The sequence below is a fragment of the Cnephaeus nilssonii genome, assembly GCF_951640355.1.
Source record: "Cnephaeus nilssonii genome assembly, chromosome: 6".
Taxonomy (NCBI): Eukaryota; Metazoa; Chordata; class Mammalia; order Chiroptera; family Vespertilionidae; genus Cnephaeus; species Cnephaeus nilssonii.
Window position 1 is genome coordinate 28,233,044 of NC_137077.1, and position 22,352 is coordinate 28,255,395.

The window sequence follows — 22,352 nt, forward strand, 5'->3', positions numbered from 1 at the left end:
CCCTGACAATATATAATGTATGTGGAGACACACCCCTTTTGAAGAAGGCTGTTCGGAAGGCTAAGTTCATAATATCTCCAACATACAGATAACTGGTTGGCTGGGCACCATGCTGTCAAGTGACTGTCATTTTTATTTTTTTGGTCTGAGCACCCATTGTGATATCATCAAAAGTTCCACACTTCATAGAAAAAGGTTCTTTATGACTTCATCAGGAGACTCGGAGCTTGCCAGGCTACCTGTTTTCATGTTTAGACACAGTAATCTTAAGCTCGAATGTTGAACACCTTGATGGGAAAGGTGACTCATGGAATGTTTTCTCATCCTTTGAACACGCTTTATTTCAGAAGCTTTGCTTCTGCTGCAACCAAACATGTCACTTGCTGTTCTGAGTAGGAAAGAGAAAGAAAAAGCAATCCGCAGACTGTTAATACAGGCTCCTCCAGGGGAATTTGTAAATGCCTTTGATGATCTCTGTCTGCTTATCCGTGATGAAAAACTTATGCACTATCAAGGTGAGTGTGCAGGCCATCAACACTGCCAAAAATATTATGTTCCACTCTGCATCGATGGAAATCCAGTCCTCTTGTCTCACCACAATGTAGTGGGTGACTTCCGGTTTTTTGACTGTCACAGCAAACTTTCTTTCAAATTCGACCTGCTTCAAAACCAGTTAAAAGACATCAAAACTCATGGTATCATTCGGAATGAGACAGAATACCTGAGAAATGTTGTTCTGTGTGCCTTGAAGCTGTACGTGAATGACCACTATCCAACAGGAAACTGCAACGTGCTGAGAAAAACTGTGAAAAAAAAGGAGTTCTTGATAGCGTGCATTGAAGATCACTGCTATGAAACAGGAAATTTCTGGAATGGCCTTTGGAAATCTAAATGGATTTTCCAGGTGCATCCATTTCTAACCCAAGTAACAGGAAGAATTTTTGTGCAAGCTCACTTCTTCAAGAATGTCAACCTTCATATTGAAATCTCCAAGGATCTGAAAGAAAGCTTGGAAATAGTTAACCAAGCTCAACTGGCTCTAAGTTTTGCGAGGCTTGTGGAAGAGCAAGAGAACAAATTTCAAGCTTCGGTCTTAGAAGAATTACAGGAGTTATCGAATGAAGCCCTGAGAAAAATTCTACGAAGAGATCTCCCAGTGACCCGCACTCTTATCGACTGGCAGAGGATACTCTCCGACCTGAATCTGGTGATGTATCCTAAATTGGGATATGTCATTTATTCACGAAGTGTGTTATGCAACTGGATAATATAAATGATTGCTCCTGGTAATTGTCTCGACCTGATTTAGTCATGGGTCTGGGAATGGTTATTTTCCTAACGTTAAGAAGCCACTGGAGAAAACTGTAACTTGGCAAATGCAAGTTTAAATTAGGGAAAAGTGTAATGAGTACGTCTACTCGGGAGATATTCACCAATGAGGCAAGAAAGGCGTTATGTAAATGTGCTTCAAGGTAGTGATCATCATGAAGTCACATTTATTAGAATCTAAAATAGCTTTATGGAATGTGGCACCCCAGAAGTATTATAGAGCTGGTCAGTATTAAGACTATGTGTATGTGTGTGTGTGTGTGTGTGTGTGTGTGTGTGCGCGCGTGCGTGCGTGTGTGTAGGAATGACTTTTGACTTTCTTTGAAACTGGAGAAGGTATGCAAATGATACTTCATATTATTCAATTAAGTCCTACACCAACCCCGAGAGGGTGAATTTCAATAAGGTTAGATGTTCCATGAAACCAACAGATATCAAAAATCTAGCTCAGATGAAGAATTATTAGTAGACTTGGATCCACTGCCAACACACACACACACACACACACAGAGGGGGGGGGAGGGAGAGAAAGAGAGAGAGAGAGAGAGAGGGATCTTTATGTCAGGCCCTGTGTTAAATGACTGGCACACAATTTTTCATCATTGGGCTGTCACTGGTAGTAACCCAATTTTACAGAAGAAGAATTTAAGATTTTGAGTTACTTAATTTCTCCAGGCATGTAGCATGTGACAGGTGTGTCTGACTCTAGCACTTGCACCTTTAACCCATAAGGTATTAGAATTCTTCATGGACACCTGTCTCATCAAGAGTTATAAATAATGATCTAGGCAAGCACTCCACCCAAAGGACACCCTCAAAGGAACTGGAACCGGTGGGCTGCTATTTCCTAGCCAAGACAAATTACCTACATGGTCACCTATCACCATTCCCAGCAATGTTACCAACCACTGTGTCAGCTCTCAGAGAATTCCAAATTTAAACTTCTCAAATAAGATTGCAGTAGAGCCATAGATAGATCCCATTCCCCAATTCTGACTTATCCAGGAAGCAAAGTATATTTGGGATCCATGCAATTGAGAAAATGTCTAATTCTACCAAGTGTTGGAGCAGAGAAGATCCTATGCAAGAATGTCTAAATCTCAAGCCTCTCTTCCCCAACTGGTAGTTCTTAGAGAATCACAGAAAAAATTACCCAGGTCTATCTTTAAAAATACAGCTTCCCCTTACCCATCTTCAGATTCTGATTAAGTAGGTCAGGGAAGTTTACATTTCAAACAGGGGGTCCCAGAACTACATTTTAAGAAATATTGCCCTGACCTGGCCATGTGGCTCAGTTGGTTGTAGTATCACCCATACGTCAAAAGGTTGCGGGTTCGATTCCCTCTCAGAGCAAGTAACTAGGTTGCAGTTGGATTCCCTGTAGGGGTGCTTATGGGATGCAACCAATCAAAAGGTTGCGGGTTCGATTCCCTCTCAGAGCACGTAACTAGGTTGTAGTTGGATCCCTGGTAGGGGTGCTTATGGGAGGCAACCAATCTGAATGTTTCTCTCTTTTTTGTTGTTGTTGTTTTTTAAAATATATTTTATTGGTTTTTTTACAGAGAGAAAGGGAGAGGGATAGAGAGTGAGAAACATAGATGAGAGAGAAACATCGATCAGCTGCCTCCTGCACATCCCCCACTGGGGATGTGCCCGCAACCAAGGTACGTGCCCTTGACAGGAATCGAACCCGGGACCTTTCAGTCTGCAGGCCGACGCTCTATCCACTGAGCCAAACCAGTTTCGGCTTTTTTTTTTTTTTTTTTTTGCTTTTTAATCTCAATGTTTCTCATATCAACGTTTCTCTCTCTCCCTTCCTCTCTTAAATCAATAAAACATTTTACCAGGTGACAATTAGGAAAAAAATATAAGAAAGATTGCCCTAATCTTAAAGTAACACATCTCTGCTTTCTATTTACTTAATTAAAATAATAGTGCAAAACTGTTGTCTCATAAAGTCATTTCTACTCTTTCACTGGATTCACAATGCCAGAGACCAAGGATAAACTTTTATCTATCATGACAAAAAGTTAAAAAAAAAAAAAAACTCTCTAAAAAAATACAAACAGCGAAATAAAAAAAGAATTGCCCTCTTTGCATTAAAATATACCCACCTGACAAATTCTTTAGCAAAAACTTGAATTGATATTATGGTTATATATGTAAGTGTTCATTTCCCACATCATTCCAGAATAGGACTCAGTGGTTTATGGGACAATCACAGAGGCAGTTAGCTTCTACTCTAAAACACAGGGTTTTAAAGATAATATTTATTGGTGTTCCTGGATATAAAAGTCCCATGTACAAATCATAGAAAATGATTAAAGTATAAAGCATTTTGGCCTATTTCCTTCCACCCAATTTTATTGAATTGTTTTAAATATTAAAACTATACAGCATATAAAAAATTGTATCTTGATTTTTAACCATAACTTCCTATATCATAAATATTTTCCCATGTCATTAAAACTCCTTGAGGACATAATTTTAACTATTTACAAGATATTCATACTGTTCATGAACCATAGCAAGACAACCATTATTCATACATAATTTGAATTTTTGGCATTTTATTTCTGTTATTAATTAGCCTATAGTGAGTATCTCTGTGCATAAAGCTTTGCCCTATTGTGGATTATTCCCTTTAGATAAATTCCCTAAAATTGCATATTGAAAAGATATGAAGATATCAATGCTCTTAATACATATTACAAATTGTTTTCCAGAAAGATTTAACAATTTATAACCTCATCAAGAGCAAAAGAGAATGTCTAGCTCATAATAATAATCTTGGCAATACTGAATCAATTTTTTTCTTTGATAGGCAACAAACCTTAAAACAATATAAAGCAAATAAAAAAGCATTTCACTAACTTATGTGACACCAATAGCATTTCCATAATGATATTATTTGGTAGTTATTTTCTTTATATGGAGGCTGGCATAGCCAGGAAATCTACAGTTACCACCTTTTCTCTGTACCTTTATCACACATACACACCTACTAGTACATCTAAACCTACACTCTGAACACAAAAATAAACACAAGCCTACGCATGTACACATGTACACAAAATGCTTCAGATCCTGAAGACTCCGTGTAGTATTGTTTTAATATTCCAGTGTCTGCCCTACCCTAAGCCCATTTCCAACTAGAATGTATGCTCCATCAAAATGGGAATTTTGTCTATTCCAAGTATGAGGTCCATTATTGTCTGTCTTATGGTAGGGAATGAATGAAAGAACAAAGATAATAAAGATATGCAGCATGGTAGGTTTCATTGGTCTTAAGGTTTTGTAAACTACTAGTACTTGTTCCTTTAGAAACCATGTATTCCTCTGCAGGTCCCCAGGACTGATGTTGTGATCCCTCATTCTAAGGCAGTTCATTACATTCTGAAGCTACCATTGACTGCCTCCTGCTCTGAAGCAATCCTTTGGTTTTATTTCCCACTCCAAGTTTAAGATAATCCGGTTCTTCAAAAGTTATATATTTCTTTCAATTTTACATAATCTTCTGTCAAAGATTTTCTGCCCTTTCCTTTAGGGGGCTAGTCGAATGACTATATCATGCTTTACTCATGCAGAGATCCATGAAGGGGCATACATACATCCTTATACTTGCTCCCACATCAGGTTGAGTCCCTGCTGTCCAGGACATGCCTTAGCCTCAGGTTGCCTTGAGATTAAAGCAGGCTTAAGCTTTCCTTCTTTGTTTGAACCTTTGGCACAATGTACAATACCCAACTACCCCCATCTACATATCATGCAGGTCTTGGATGACAAATAAAGCTCCTGTTAGACACTGAGCATATTTACAAAGTTCTCATAGTTGATTAGATTTTAGTGAATCAATATGAAAAGTATTTTCAGATCACTGCCACTTGGCTAATTTTTGGCCATGTTGCTGATTTATCACATCTTCTCAACTTTCTCATGACACACCTATTAGGTTCAGGCTACTGCTTCCTAAATTCTAGCGACACCCATCTCAACTCTGCATAAGTCACGGATGAGCAGTTAATTTATTATTTTTTATTGACTCCTATAGCCTTCACCATGAGAGGCTTTCAAACTTTTCTACTTGACTTACAGTCTACTTGTTCATCATTCCTTCACTTAGTAAATGACATTGTGCTTCAAAAAGAGTTCCTACAGCTTCCTTTCTCTACACTTAACATATATCTAGCCCTGACCAGTTTGGCTCAGTGGATAGAGCATTGGCCTGTGGAATGAAGGGTCCCAGGTTCGATTCTGGTCAAGGGCATGTACCTTGGTTGCGGGCACATCCCCAATAGGGCATGTGCAGGAGGCAGCTGATTGCATGTTTCTCTCTCATCTATGTTTCTAACTCTCTATCCCTCTCCCTTACTCTCAGTAAAAAATAATAATTATATAAAATTTCTTCTCCTTCCAAATAGTCTCTAAATAAATTATGTATTTTTCTAAAGTTAACTCTTTCTCCTCTGCACTTGACCCTAAATCCTTGATCTTTTGTCCTCCAGGCTCTTGATTCACCAGTTACCTTTTCACTCTTTTTGTTGTGGTACTTGTTGACTTTCTCACTTTTTTAAAATTTATTTTTAATTATATTTGACATAGAAAATTACATTTGTTTCAGGTATACAACATTTATATACCTTATGAAGTGATTACCATAATAAGTATAACACCCACCTGGCAACACACATAATTATGACAATATTACTGACTGTGTCCCCTATGCTATATTTTGCATCCCCATGACTAATTTTATAAATGGCAGTTTGTACTTCTTGATCCCCTTCCCCTTTTTGGCCCACCCCCCAACCCTTCCAACCTTCTTCATTCTTGACTCCTCACTTCCTCTCTCCCATCTTGGCTCTTCTATTCTATCAACAAACATACTCAGTTACAACTATCCTAAAAAAACTCCCTACAAATGCCTTAGGTCCTTCTACCATAAAACTTTTCAAAATAATCATCCTATTCTTTTTTTTTCCTACCTTACCACCTGATTTTTTTTTTAAAGGACTGGATTTAATTAAGAGACTTTTATTCTAGGCATTCTACCAAGCAATTTCATCTGCCTCATTGAATCCTTATAAGAATCATACAACTGGGAATTATTTTTTACAGCTTAGCAAACTAAGAATATCCTTAAGGAACTTTGCCAAATTGACACAGCTGGTAAGTGACAGAACTGGGATTCCAATTCGGGTCTGTCACACTTTAAAACTACTACTCTTTATACCACCTCATGCTGCCTTAACTCTGAACCTTCTAGCTTCCAGTGCAACAGTCTAATAAAAACCTATCTCAACAGTTTTCAGTATCACAATTGTTTATTCCAGTGACCTTCCCTCAGTTATCACCATGGGAACTTGACTATTTCTTTATCCTGAAAAACTCTTATTTCCTCAGTTGTAACTGCTTCTTAGTCTCCCCTTCTGTAATCCCTCTCATTTCTCCTCCCACCTATACCCTACACTCAAACATAGGCATCCTCCAAACTTTAATTCTCCATCCTCTTCTTTTTACATTATCACCCTCATTCACCAAGTTTTTCAGCAACTAGCCCATTTTTTACAGCATTCATCATATATGACAGCACTGATTAAACTCCAGTACTTATTGTCTATGGCCTAATACTAAGTAGCTCTTCTAAACAGAGCTTTTTAATAGAATATTGTATCTTTTTTTCTTCCTTCTTGGCTTATATTTGTTGCTTATTTTTCTACTATTTTTTTTACTTTATTAAAGAATTTGTCACTAAGCAGTATATTCTGAGAAACAACCTTGAACACCCTCTATCAGAGCAGCTTTGCATAAACACCTCTCTCAGTTATACTTGAACTCCCAAGAATATCCTACCTTGACACTGTTCCCCCTTGGTCCGCATTCACTTCTGCCATCCCTCCAACCCTGTTTCTCCTGTGCTCTATAAGTAAATATAAGACATCTACTAAATAATTATACAGATGACTCCAATCAATTTGGCTTTGGGCTCCATTTCCACATTTCGAATATTACATATAAATTCTACCTTACAGTGTCAAAATCAACATTTCCAGAACTAAGCTTTTATTATTTTCCACCTCTCTCTTCCTAAAGCAAATTACTCTTTCTTCTTTTCTACTCTTAGAAGTAATATCTTGCCTTCAATGCAAGGCCAAAACATCAGGGCTCCTTAACTTCTTTCGTATTTCCTAAAATTCAATTAGTCATTGGGTATTTTGATTTCTGTCTCTGCAAGTATTTTTCTTATTTATTCCCTTTGATACCTTATCAATAATATTTGTTACTTTTCACTTATCAAGTTTTCTAACTGGTCTGCCTTAATTTTTTTTAAATAACCAACCTATTCTATGAAGTCCTGCCATATTAATTTTCATAAACCTCAAGTGGTTACTCTTATCACTCACAATCTTGATCAAACACGTTTAAAAAATACCTACTGACTAGGGGCTACATTTCAAATTGCCTGGCTTAGCATTCCCAGGTCATCCATGATCTTAATGCCCCTCCTCTTCCATGGATCTAATACGGTTAAACTGGACTTAACCGTCTTTCCCAAGAAGTCTAACAGAAGCTTCACCAGAATTTCTCCCTACATTTTCTAAATGTGAACACATTTTATCTCTAATTCTGCCTTGATATTTGTCAACCATAATTTCAATATTAAATATACATATTTGTCTGTTTCTCTTAAGGGGATTTTTATTTTATTCATATACAATGTAGTGGAAATCTATGAAACTTTGAGTCAGAATATCTAAGTTCATGTTCTAATTCTACCAATTACTACTTTTGTGACACTGGGCAAAGTTCAAATATATAGCGTCTTTGATATTTGTTTTATCTGTTAAATGTGGGTTAAATGCACTCCTACCATGATGTTTCACACATGTTATGTGAGCAATGAATGGTTGGTGAATAAATAAATGTCCAAGAGAAGAGAGTTTCCATCAGTCTCAGGTTGGCCAGAGCTTCCCTCGCAGTATTTTCCAAAGATAAGAGAAAGTTTCTGGGTGCATCAATCCTCAATCCAACCGAACTCTCCGCCTTTCAGAAATTCTAATTTACAAATGCCTCAGAATTAGAGGTTCAGCTTTGCATTTTAGAGATCTTTCATAGTGTCTGGAACTATATTTCCCTGAGAACTCATTCTTGATCTGTATGCCCATGCCATATTATATGCCACATGGGCATACAGATCCCTTAAGGAGGCTCCAGGGACAAGATTTGCCTTCCAAATTTAATGTGTACGTCCCAATAGGAAACAGATGCAAATACAAATCAGATAGTTTAAAGAAGGTATAATGAGGAGATTATCTACAAAGATCTGGGAACACAAGGGACAGTGGAATAACATAAGAGCAGTTCACATCTTGAGTACAAGATTAGGAAGTGGCCACTAAAATCTTCTGTGGAGGGATACGGCAGGCTTGAGGAGACCACCCCTTAGCCAAAGACCGAAGGTCATAAATGTTCTTCTTCCTCCAGCTTCTGCCAGAGCGCCCCGCCTGTAAATCCAATAAAAGACCAGAAGGCAAGAGGGTCCATTAATTCAGTCCATGCACAGGAACCTCCCAAGGCTAGTCATAGAGTGGTGAAGAGAAGACAGTGAATCTGGGAAATCAGAAGATACCACACACACATTCATTCGCCTGCATGTGATTTCTGACACAGTACAGGGTTTGTTTTTAGAATACCTGGGATTCCCCAAGTATATTTCAACCATTTGTTCATTTAGAAATGTCATTAGTTTAAATAGCTAGTAGTTTGTAGCACTAATTAGGAATGTGTTTGTAAGGATTTCAAGTATTTTTTCTGTGTGTCTTAGTTAATTTTAACTTGAGAAAAACAACCTTTTCTAGGTTATAAATGTAACACTTGCCTGAATTAATTTTATTACACAAATATAATGCTTATCACACTGTTCTTCTCTCCTTAGGCACTATTTTAGCCTTACTTTTTAATATGTAAAATGCCTTCACTTTGCAAGCACCATGTTCATGCTCCCAACTCATATGAATAAAATTTAAAAAATTATGGTGTGAGTAGGATTTACTAATTGGACAGGTTTGTTTTTTTATTCCCTAGGAATCTGATCTGTGACCCTAAAAGCTGCAAATGCAATCTTCAGTTCAAAAACAGTCATGGAATGAGAGGGAAAAGAAAGAGAAAAATTTCATAAATATTGTATGTTTTTTAGCAAAGATACATGAGCAGTATCCCAATGTTTCTCAATGAGTATTTCCCACATTCACTTCAGTACTTATTTTTATATCTCATTCTTATATAAGCAACCTTTAATCCAACAGCTCAAATTCTTTTGAATGCATAAAAAATATTAATAAAGAAAAACCAGGGCTCTTTTGCCAAACTATTACTATAGCATAACAAAGCCCTAAAGTTCAATGGGTCTTCAGTGTTTATTTGGAATTAAATTATCCATGTCTAGCTGTGGTAATCTTATGTCAAACTGATCTCTTCAGAATTTCTAGAAATCCTTGCAGAATGTCATAATCTCTAATGGCAAAGCTTCAAAAAATAGGAGAAGAAAATCTGTGACCGTGGCTGTTTATAGTTACACTAGAGGCCCAGAGTACGAAATTCATGCACAGGAGTCCCCTCAGCCCAGCCTGGACCCTCTTCAATCCAGGACCCCTCAGGGGATGTCCGACTGCTGGTTTTGGCCTGATCCCAGGGATCGAGCAGAAACCGACAGTCAGACATCCCTCTCACAATCAGGGACCGCTGGCTCCTAACTGCTCACCTGCCTGCCTGCCTGATCGCCCCTAACTGCCCCCACTGCCAGCCTGGTCACCTTTAACCCTTTGCACTTGCTTGCTTTTTTCTCGATTCCTTTATTCTACTCAGGATTTAATTTTTTAAATACCCCAGCTTTTACAAAGCACAGCAGTAGAATAAAAAACTGGAGTTTCTTTTCATACAAACTTATTTATTTGGATTTTTTTATATTTCAAATTATTGTTGCTGCTACCGATGCTAACTGTGTTGAGTCACACTCGACATCCGAGTGCAAAAGGTTAACTACACCCCTGCTGGCCTGGTTGCCCCTCACTGCCCCCCCTGCCAGCCTGGTCACCCCTAACCGCCTCTGCCTGCCAGCCTGATCACCCCTAACTCCCCCCGCTGGCCTGGTCGCCCCCAACTGCCCCCCTGCTGGCCTGGTCGCCCCCAATAGCCCCCCTGCCAGCTTGGTTGCCCCTCACTGTTTCCCTCTGCTGGCCTGGTCACCCCTCACTGCCCCCCCTGCCAGCCTGGTCGTCGTTTACACTTGTTTTTTTGCCTGCTGGTCATCGTTTGGTTGCCCCTCGCTAACCCCCCTGCCGGTCTGGTTGCCCCTCGTAGCCTGCTGTTTGGTTGTTACTGTGAGGGTGTCATGACCAATTTGCATATTACCCTTTTATTAGTATATATAGCACCATGCTGTGCATTTTCTTGAACTCCCAGCATACATCTATTCACAGGAAATGTGACTGATAATTTGAGTTAAGCTGCATTAACTTACTTAGCTAGGTCCTGGACATACTTCTACCCCACCCGCCAATATCCCATTGTCATACTGTATTCATTTTACCTGGGAATACCTCATATCAAACCTTTCAGAACCTCAAGAACAATTTGACCTGGCTACCCAACTGGTCCAAATATGTATCTCAGCTTCCTTCTTTCTAAGGGATTGCAATACCCTTATATTACTGCAAATTATTTAACTCTCTCCAAAATTATTTTGTAAGACATTTTCACTGACTTATTACTAACTCTGTTTCCATTTTTTCTTCCCATCACTGAATTCCTTATTTTAAATTAGTTTTCAAAAAATAGTTTTTAAAAGATGTATGCCTTAAAGAAAATGATCTTATTTTCATTTACTTTGGTGACTCCATCACAGAATCTGGAACATAATGTGTGTTTAAAAGATATTTGTTGAATAGACAGATGGATGATTAAATGGATGAATACATTGAAGGCAGAAAATAAACTCTATTGCAGTTTCCTTTAAATACAGATACCTTTTGCACTAAATATTTTAATTTTTAAGGCATCAAGAGGTGAATGCAGACACAAAGGATGTTCTACGGTTTAAAAAGAAGTGCCTGGGATTCAGTAAACAAACAAGTTCAAAAATGTTACATAAGCCCCCACTGGGAAAGTCTCATATACATTAAAGGCTCTGAGATAGTCTACCTCTAAAAAAAAAACAATTTAGGTGAGTATCACCTGAAAGTCATCTTTGATTCTTCCTTTTCCCCCTCATCATCCTTATCTAATCTATTTGCAAGGTCTCTGAGTTTGACCTCCAAAGAAATATCTGTCCACTTCCCTCCACCACAGTTGCTATGGCAATGGCCTTTCTTACAGGAATATTGCAACATCTTCCTAATTTGTATCTCTGCTTCCACTTTTAGTCTCCAGAATCAGCTTGTAAAAATATACATTGATCCCCTGCTTATTCCTAAGGCATACCAATAGGTTTAATTTGCTTAAAGTAAAATCTTCATATGTGGTCTAGAAGGCCTTAGGACCTCTGGCCCAAGGCTTACTCTCAACCTCATCACCCACCACTCTCCTCTTGCTGACCACTTTTTTGTCCACTAGGCTCCCTTCTCTGCCTTTTCCATGCCAAGCCCTTTCCTACATGAGGCCTTTGTACTTGGTTCCCTCTGCCTGAAAATGTCCTTTAGCTCTTCTCATCATTAACTCCTCTTCATCCTTCAAGCCTCACCTCTCAAGAAATGGCCCTTCCTAATTACTTCTCACAGCATCCCCAAATTTATTTCCTTTATGGCACTCATCATCATTTTTACTTCTTAAAAGTCTGGCTTCCTACATCAGAATACAAATGCCTATAGGTCAGCAACTTTGTTTATCTTGTTTATCAGAATATCCTCAGAGTCTAAATAATGCCTGACACATGGTAGGAAATCAATATTTGCTGAATAAATATGTTTATTCATGGAACCCACTTTCAAATAAAACTTACTAATATTCCACAGAACCCATTTTGGGGAAGTCTAGAGTGGACTGAAAACTTAGCATTTTTTCATAAAATGTCCATGTATATCTTTAGGGAGTTAAGAATTTTTATCTATATATATAAAAGCCTAAGCAACTTTTACAACCAAACAACTGGAACAACCAGTCAACCACTCGCTATGACGCACACTGACCATCAAGGGGCAGACGCTCAATGCAGGAGCTGCCCCCTGGTGGTCAGTGCACTCCCACAGACAACCTCCCGCAGCCCCTCCCCCCAGCCTGCCATCCCCCATCAGCTCCTGGTGCTAAGCCCTTCATAGAGACCTGCTTCTGGGGTTGGGACATAGCAGAGCAGCTTCCTCTCTGTGATCTATTGAAAGTCAGCCCTCAACACAGGGTTTGTCTTGCTCCCGTCCTCTCCTTTCCCCAGGGGCCGCCCACCCACCATGGTGGCAGTGCGGCATGAGGGAAGGGGGAGGGAAGAGGCCGGAAACCGCATGGTGGTGGGGCATCCATTCCTTCCGTGCCCAGCCCAGCGACCACCGCCTCCTCTCCGACCCTGCCAGGGCCTTTGGGCCCCAGGCTGGGACGGGGAACCTGGGGTGGGTGGCGGCAAACACAGCCCTTTCCCAGGGGGGCTGAGGGCTGCCTCCCTCCTTGGGGTCAGTGGCCAACCTCCTGAGGTACCTCCCCCAGCTGGCCATTGGTGCGCTTCCCCCCCCCCCCCCCCCGCATGCATGAATTAGTGCACTGGTTCTAGTTTCTATATAATGAGCTTTTTAATTCTGACATAAAATCATTACACATGTGTTAAAAAGTCCATTACAATGTATATATCAGGGCCTATTAGGTAAAGATTATATATCAGCCATGTTAATATATTTTCATTAGCCATTGTATGTTCTAATTTCTATAAAGAATTCTTTTCTTGGGGTATTGCTTAATAACTGATTCCATCCTGTCTTAAAAAAAATCCATGTTCCAAGCTTCTGCTACCAGTGGTCGGCAAACTCATTAGTCAACAGAGCCAAATATCAACAGTACAATGATGGAAATTTCTTTTGAGAGCCAAATTTTTTAAACTTAAACTTCTTTTAATGCTACTTCAAAATAGACTCGCCCAGGCCATGGTATTTTGTGGAAGAGCCACACTCAAGGGGCCAAAGAGCCGCATGTGGCTCGCGAGCCACAGTTTGCCAACCACTGTGTTAGCCCGTCTAAGCTTGGAGAAAGTTTCAAAGGTCTTTTGAATTTGGTTTTAGTTTTTCACTAAGAAATTGATTGTAATCATCGTACAGCTTTATCTCTTCATTTACACATTGGGAAACTGAGCATTTGAGTGCTTTTTTTCAACATCATGCAACTTTAATGCTATGGTCCTGGTCAAGTGTTGTTTTCACATTTTGTCCTATTTTCCCTATTATCCCAAAGTTCACAAGGCAGAAATTAGAAGTATAGATGAGGGGCTGGATCCAAAGGATGAGCTGGAGCAACACCTAATTTTAGAGAGGATGCTTAGAAAGACCCAGCCCCATTTCCTTTACCGTGGTGGTCAGCTGTTCATTATGAGGAAAGTGAGATTAGATGCCAAATTTATTTCTCTTTTATCTTCTGATAATTGGAGCAACTTATCCTAACAAGGACATTGCCATTTATGTTGCCAAGTTGCCTGCAAATGGATGGTATCAAAAAAGAAATAATATATAACTTCTTCATAAAACAAATTAACAATAATGCTCATATGTTTTAGCAGATCTTTTAAAATTATCATCATGTGGTTGGTGAGTGATAAAATTACACAGGTCTTGAGTGAAAAACTGTAAAAAAGGAGAAGTAAATCTTACACATATACAGTTTGACACAAAAAGATGCTTCAGTCAACTGGAAGACAGCAATCCTACTAGGAAAATGGGCAAAGTACATAAACAGACAATTTACAGAATAGAAAATCCAAAACCCTACAAAAAAATATGATAGAATCAAAGAAATGTGAATTAAAACAGCTAATATTTTTTGTTACATCTATTTTTAAAAGCTTGTTTAAGAAACTTATAGTAAATATGTGTGTTTGTGTGTGTAGCAATTCTTATACATTTCTGGTGGGAAGTCAGACAAAAGATGCTGTTCTCAGGAGCAACCTGGCATTATTTAGTCAAATTAATATATGCATACCCTATGACTTAGCAATTGTTCCTGGATGTATTTTCTTCCAAAATTCCCACATTTGTCTAGTAGGGACCATGTACAAGGATTGTCATGGCAGTGTTGCTTGTTGTGGCAGGAAGTTAATAGCAATATGGAAGTCCATCACTGGTGCATTAGAAGGTAAAGGTGGTTGATGCACACCACGGACGACCATGGACAGCTGGAAGTAATGCTCACAGAGCAATATGGGTGGATCTTAAAAACACACTGCTAGATTAACAAAGAGTAAGGCATGGTGCAATTCACATCACAATAACAAATGCAGAAATTAAAAATAGATGCTCACTACTATACCCATTTTTCAAGAATACATAATTTTAGATCCAGAGACATTGACGCATGCAACAGACTCTGTATTTCAAAGGGAAGGGGTGGGGGGCAGGGAGAGATTAGCCAAATAACTTATATGCGTAACCCATGGACACAGATAATAGTGCAGAGAAGGCCTGGGGAAGCGACAGCTGTAATATTTTCAACAATAAAGATAAATTTTAAAAATAATACGTTTTTAACCCTTTGCACTCACTTGCTTTTTTCTCGATTCCTTTATTTTAATGCTAACCATGTCAAGTCACACTCGACATCCGAGTGCAAAAGGTTTAATGTACATGAAATGTATTAGAATAGTTGCCTCTGCGGGATGAGTGAAAAGAAATGGGTTATGAGTAATGGAAAGAAAAAAATTGAAACATGGGTGAATAAAAAAAAACTGAAACAAGAGAACAAGGAAACAAATTTTAAAAATTAAACAAACCAAAATAAGTAACCACAAGCAAAAAAAAAAAAAAAAAGAGGAAATTAAAGAAAAAGTAACCAGAACTAAAGATTGTTTTACTTACTCAGAAACAGCATGAACTTAAAATCCCTAAAGATGAAGTGAAATGTCCCCCACACGTTCCCTCCCCTCACTCATCAGGGAGAGAGCACCACACTCCATCGCCCGCTCATGCAGCTGTGGAAGACCTGCAGTGGAAAGACAGAGGTCGAGGACTGGGGAAGGCTGTGCTGTGAACAAAGCCAGCCAGATATGTTACTCGTGTCTGAGATTGAATTCCTCAAGATAAATACAAACTGAAACTGGGAAGGAAAATATCTGTTTCTTGTCTGGGGGGGGCGATTGGAATAGATGGGTTTGGCTTCATAGGCTGTGGTGGTACCAATGCATGGTCTAAGAGAGATCAAGAGGCCAGGACTTGTGAGGAGGGTAGCATTCTAACTGAAATTAGAAAGTTAGTGTATTTCTTACCAGGTCAGTAGATTATGAAAGTCTGACCATAAAGACAGAGCATAACTTTACTGTGACTTGCACAACATTCTAATCATCCTATATAAGAAAAGCCTAATATGCTAAGTGTCTGACCAATCGTTCAACCGTTCAACCAGTTGCTATGACGTTCACTGACCACCAGGGGGCAGACGTTCCAACCAGTAGGTTAGCTTGCTGCTGGGTCTGACTGATGGGGACTGGGCGAGATGGGCCAGACACGCCCTGGAGCCCTCCCCAATCGTGCACCAGTGGGGTCCCTCAGCCTGGCCTGTGCCCTCTCACAATACGATCCCCGCAGGCCAGGCTGAGGGACCCCACCGGTGCATGAATCTATGCCCTGGGCCTCTAGTTTTTTAATAAAACTGCTTTGTGGAGTCAATTACCTGCTTCTCCAGGTTCCCTCATTCTGGTCTTCAGTTTTGTTCTCTATTTTGTTGCCTCACCTAGTTTCCTGATGATAAAGAAAATAAGCAGAAAGAAGTTGCTGAGCTATTCATTTGAAAAATTTTACTTTTTATATTTCAATGAGTATGTCAGAAAAAAACAAAATCCATTTATCTTTAAGCAGAGTGCTGCATTCAAAGGAATTTAGCTGTAAAATGATTAGCGATATTTTTCTGGGGAATGACAGTATAACAAAAGATCAGTTGACGCTTTTTAAATAGGTACTAGAGATGCTTTGTGCCCTTGCCACACAATCACATGTACTCTCAGGATGCCCTGGAATTTCTGCACAAAGAACAGACAGCACTAGACTTGATATTAGATAGCCAATTTACATCTACCCCAAGAGATGTGCGTCAGGGAAATACAGTGCATTTCTACAGTTAATATTGCAGCAGTCAAAAATATTATGGGCATTTTTATAGCCAAACTCAAAATATATACAACTAGAGGCCTGGTTCACGAAATTCATGCGTGGGGGGTGGAGGGGTGGTCCCTCAGCCCAGCCTGCACCCTCTCCAATCTGGGACCCCTCGAGGAATGTCCAACTGCCCGTTTAGGCCCGATCCCAGTAGGATCGGGCCTAAACGGACAGACAGACATCCCTCTCACAATCCAGGACTGCCGGCTTCCAACTGCTCGCCTGCCTGCCTTCCTGATTGCCCCTAACTGCTTCTGCCTGCCAGCCTGATCACCCCCTAACCACTCCCCTGCCAGCCTGATTGATGCCTAACTGCTCCCCTGCCAGCCTTTTTGCCCCTAACTGCCCTCCCCTGAAGGCCTGGTCACCCCTAATTGCCCTGCCTTGGAGGCCTGGTCCCCTCCCCCACCAACTGCTCTCCCCTGCAGGCCTGGGTCCCCCCCCCAAATGCCCTTCCCTGTAGGCCTGGTCGCCCCCAACTTCCTTCCTCTGCCGGCCTGGTCACCCCCAACTGCCCTCCCTTGCAGGCCTGGTCCCTCACAACTGCCTTCCCCTGCTGGCCATCTTGTGGCGGCCATCTTGTGTACACATGGGATCAGTCATCTTTGACCACATGGGGGCAGCCATCTTGTGTGTTTCAATTTGCCTATTATTCCTTTATTAGATAGGATTAGATAGGATAGAGCAGAGGTCCTCAAACTTTTTAAACAGGGGACCAGTTCACTGTCCCTCAGACCATTGGAGGGCCGAACTATAGTTTAAAAAAAACTATGAACAAATTCCTATGCACTCTGCACATATCTCATTTTGAAGTAAAAAAACAAAATGGCAAAAACACCTGCATGTGGCCCACGGGCTGTAGTGAGGACGCCTGGGATAGAGGCATGGTGCACGGGTGGGGGCCAGCTGGTTTGCCCTGAAGGGTGTCCCGGATCAGGGTGGGGGTTCCCTTAAGGGGTGGGGCTGCCTGGGCGAGGGGCCTGTGGTGGTTTTCAGGCCGGCCACTTCCCCCAGCGACCCAAGCGGAGGCCCTGTTATCTGGAATTTATTTATCTTCTACAATTGAAACTTTGTAGTCTGGAGCGGAGCCAAGACTCCTGCTCGCTCCGTGGCTGCAGCCATTTCTGTTGGAATTTATTTACCTTCTATAATTGAAACTTTGTACCCTTGAGTGGAGGCCTGGGCCCGCCATAGTGTGCGGAAAGCTTGGCTTCCTCCATTGCCAGGGAAACCCAAGCCTCCTACTCTCTCCGTGATTGCAGCCATCTTGGTTGGGTTAATTTGCATACTCCCTCTTGATTGGCTGGTGGGTGTGGCTTGTGGGTGTACAAAGGTATGATTAATTTGCATATTACTCTTTTATTAGATAGGATAATGTTTAAGCATATTATTAACCCTTTGCACTCGCTTGCTTTTTTCTTGAGCTGCTACCAATGCTAACCGTGTCGAGTCACACTCAACATCCGAGTGCAAAAGGTTAAAATATGGCTTTTATACCCTGATGCCAAAATATGGCTTTTATACCCTGGTGCTTGGAATGGCTAACATAGGAAAATATGGAAACAGTAGAATGCAAGATTCCTGCCCAACCCCTCTGCCATCGCCATTCATCAAATCCAGAGTTAGAAATCAATGTCAGCTGTCCATCAAATAAAACTATACCCCTCTTCTGCATTCCCACCCTATTAGCTTACTCCTGGAAAAGTGATTGTGGAGAAACTTCAAATGATACCAACAGTAAACTCTTTCCAAAGGCCTACAGAACACGGGAATCTCTAAATCAAACTGAATTCATCTGCCATCGATGGAGTAAAGCATAAACCATAACCTGTAATGTTTTATAACCTTGGACTTAAGACTTAAAGAATCTACTTTCCATTGATTCATCCTGTAAGTGATTGCCTGAAACACTCCTGGGCCAGGAACTGTGGAATTTGAAAAGTAATGTGAGTGATGATCCTCGCTCCCCAGGAGCTCAAAGTCATAATGCTGCAATACTACAGAAACAGGAAGAATTATATGTCAAATAATTAGTGTCCTTATAAAGAGTGATAGTTATTACTATTTAATAATGAAAGTTCGGGTGTTATCTCAAGCTTCCTAGCATTTGAAGATAGTAATTTTAAGGAAGCATTATTGTGACACTAGAGGCCCAGCATGCACAAAATTGTGCATGGTTAGGGTCCCTAGGCCTAGCCTGGCCTCCGTCACATGGCCTCTGCCGCCCTGCGACACTGCGTGAAGCTCCCCACCCTGGGACGCTCTGTGATGCTCGCGGCCCCTCGACTGCTCCGCGAGGCTCCCCCCACCCCTCGAAGCTCGCCCCTGGATGCTCCGCAAAACTCCCCCAACCCCACCACTGCTCCGCGAAACTCCCGTGCCCCGTGACTGCTTCCCAAAACTCACTGCCACCTGGGTGACTGCTCCGCTAAGCTCACAGCCACCCCTCGAAGCAGCCTGCCACCGCCACTCAAGTCTCCAGTCCCGCCCCACCACCAGCCCGCCCCCCTCATGGTGAGTGGCTCAGGGGCTGGGGGAGAGGAGGGGTCCAAGAGGTGCTCCATGCACTTCATGGTGACCAGTTGCCCATTCGGTCGTGACGCCACCTAGCTCTTTATATATATTAGGATTAGTACCTTTGCTCCTCTAGATCCAGATAAAAAGAATTTTAAAAAGTAATAGTCCCCTTCAGGGGAAGCAGAGTTTTGAATTCTCGATTCCCTTGTCCTAAAACGAATGGCTTTTTCTGATTCGAGTCCAAAGAAAGTGAATTAAGTTGGCTTACCCTCAAGTGGCAGGAGATGGCAGGTTTGGGGTTCTAAAGGTAGAGATAAATGAGGCTAATACAAGTCTGGCAGAGGCAGCATACTATTCCCACCAAATGCCAGGAAGTGTCAAGAACACTGACACGGCTGCTCATGCAACCAGAGGAAGAATTACTCCCAACCCCAACTACATGATTGAAATTGGACGCTCTACTTTCCTTGCCTTTAAGTGTCATGAATCCATTCATACCCATTTGGGGAAAATAAATTAAGATCGACTTTGCAAGAAACATGAATTTTAAAAGATCCTCCCAATGACTTATTCTATGAAATCCTGGATGGCTTATTTTCTCTTTTTCAGGCTTATGAAAAGCTGGGATATTTCTTCATTCAGCTAATATTTACTGAGCCCATTCTTTGTGCCAGGTCCTGCGTGCAAAGGACTAATTACATAAGTAGAGTCATAAACTGTGTACTGCAAGGGGGGAAAAAAAAGAGGAGAGCAACAAACTCTCTTTAGGGACCTTAGGAAGACTTGTACTGTGGATGCTGCCATCCCCATCCCCTCAACCAGGGCATGCTCACCCCACCAGGACTGGAGCCCTGATTGACGCTGGGAGGCCCCGCCCCCTTGCACTCATTCAAGACAACGCTGAGTGGTTATCCTGGCTTCTGATTGGTCAGTGCCTTTGTTGTGACTGCATCATCAGTTCACCTTCCCCTTTCTAACCTGAGAGTAGGCAAACTCTTTCTGAAAAGGCTGGAGAATAAATGTTTTAAGTTTTGCCAACCACATAAGGTCAATCTCTGTCAGGTATTCTTTGTCTCCCCAGCAGTTAAAAAACGTAAAAAACATTCTTTTTTTTTTATTTTATTTTATTGTTTAAAGTATTACAAATAGTACATATGTCTCCATACACACACACACACACACACACACACACACACACACACACACAGACACACACACACACAGGTTGTGGACCAGATTTGGTTTGCTGAGCCCTTCTTCAACCAAAACTGCTTTCCTCACCTGTTCCCCACAGGTGTTCATTCCAAGAGGACAAGCAAATCTCCGTCTCAGGGTTTCCTTCCTGGGGAACCTGACTGGGACAGCTTGGCAAAGGAAGTAACAGACTGAAAGGTTTAACAAGAGTTTATTAGCGCTAGCCGGTTTGGCTCAGTGGATAGAGTGTCGGCCTGTGGACTGAAGAATCCAGGGTTCAGTTCCAGTCACGGACACATGCCCAGGTTGTGGGCTCAATCCACAGTAGGGGTCATGCAGGAGGCAGCCGATCAATAATTCTCTCTCATCGCTGATGTTTCTCTCTCGCTCTCTCCCTCTTCCTTCCTCTCTGAAATCAATTTCTTAAAAAAGTTTACTAGATAAAGGTGGTGACTCTGTTGATTTTAGCTAAGCTCTGTGGTAGAAAATAGAAATGGTTAAGCCTCCCAACCTTTCGTTTTCTAAAACCCCTTACCCTATTGTATTCTAAAAGGGGCTTACTTCGAAGTACCACCTATCTAATATATGACTGGCAGAACTGTTTGTCCCCCAAAACTAGCTTGGAAGAGAGGTAAACCTTTCTTGTTCATCTGGCTGACTCAGACTCTCTCTGATTACAAAAAAACAACCCCAAGCATAAACTCATTCTACCTATAACTTAGGCAAAACCAGAGCAAATGAAATCCAGGGCAAAGACTCTCTGCCAAGACTCTCTGATCCTCACATGCGGAATGCTTTCCCTATTGCAATATTCTGAATAAAATTAATCGCTTTGGTTGTTCTAGTTTTTTTGCCTTTGACAGTGAGAATGTGATGGCCAGCACTAGAAATGTAATGTACAACGACACCAAAGTACGCAAGGACCTGGCATTGTCGAGGAGTCACTGGGAAGCTGGATGTGGTGGGAATGTAGAGTTACAGTTGGGGCAGTGAAGATTCTGCAGCAGTAAGCTGGGATAAATCGAAGGGCCTTGCATATTAAACCAAGCATTTGATCCAGAATGTGGGAAAATTCCCGAGGCCTTTGTACAATCTCCTCTTAGAGATAAAGAGGTTTGGCCACTAATCAGGGTAGAATATTTCCAGCAATGAACAAAAAGACAGACTTTAAAAGTTGTCACCAAGAGAGCATGATCCCTAAGGCAGAGTTTGTCAGCTGACAAATCCTTAAAACTCTCAAAAGATTTTTGAAAAACTATATGTCCACTTGCACATAAGTTACACTTAAGACTATTTATTAAAAAGCTTAAATGATTGCCTATAATTTCAGACATATTGTAAGCAGTGACATTTTGTAATAAAATATTTATATCAAGTATTTGTTGTTGTTGTTGGGTTGTTATATAGCCTTGTCTGAAGCTGTCCATCAGTTGTAGTGGCTCTGGGCTCTCTGGGAGGTTCAAGGTCAGTCACTGCCTGTGCCCTGAATGTGGACACGGACATGAGTGATCTGCATTTGGCTCCTACTTGTGCTGGGCTTGGAAGTGCCCAGGAGAGGCCAAGATGTGAATCAAGGCTGGCTGCAGCTAGTGCCATGCCGGGGGGCACTTAACAAGAGAAACAGGATATGCAGAGACCAGGTACTGCTTATTTAAAAGATTTTAGGGAAGTCCAAAACCTCAGCCACAAGGGGCTGTTTGAATGAAAAAGCCACTGGAAATGGCTTGGTTGGGCCTGCAAGTTGGGTGGGGCAGGGTCTCAGGGAATCACCAGGGCAGGGTGAACAGTTAGACAGATTGACTGAGACTCAGATACGGTGCGCCCCTGCCAGCTCTGTTTGGGGAGGACTCAGAAAAGGAACAATGACCTCTGCCAGCACTTCTGTCTGGGAAAAAGCTTCCCCTCCAGCTCTCTTTCTGACACGACAATTCCTTTCCTGCTGTATGTCCTTGGTGCCTTTTGAGGTGCTGCCCTAGTGAGTGA

The 22,352-nt window shown here is 41.3% G+C and overlaps 1 protein-coding gene across 1 annotated transcript; it reads left to right on the forward strand.

Annotated features, from left to right (window-relative positions):
- Nucleotides 1-373: 373 nt before the first annotated feature.
- On the forward strand, nt 374-1,273 carry CAPZA3 (capping actin protein of muscle Z-line subunit alpha 3; the record flags this gene model as incomplete). Its single annotated transcript, XM_079775278.1, has 1 exon — nt 374-1,273. One exon carries the CDS (start codon nt 374-376, stop codon nt 1,271-1,273), a length of 900 nt encoding a protein of 299 aa, XP_079631404.1.
- Between the last annotated feature and the right edge of the window lie 21,079 nt (nt 1,274-22,352).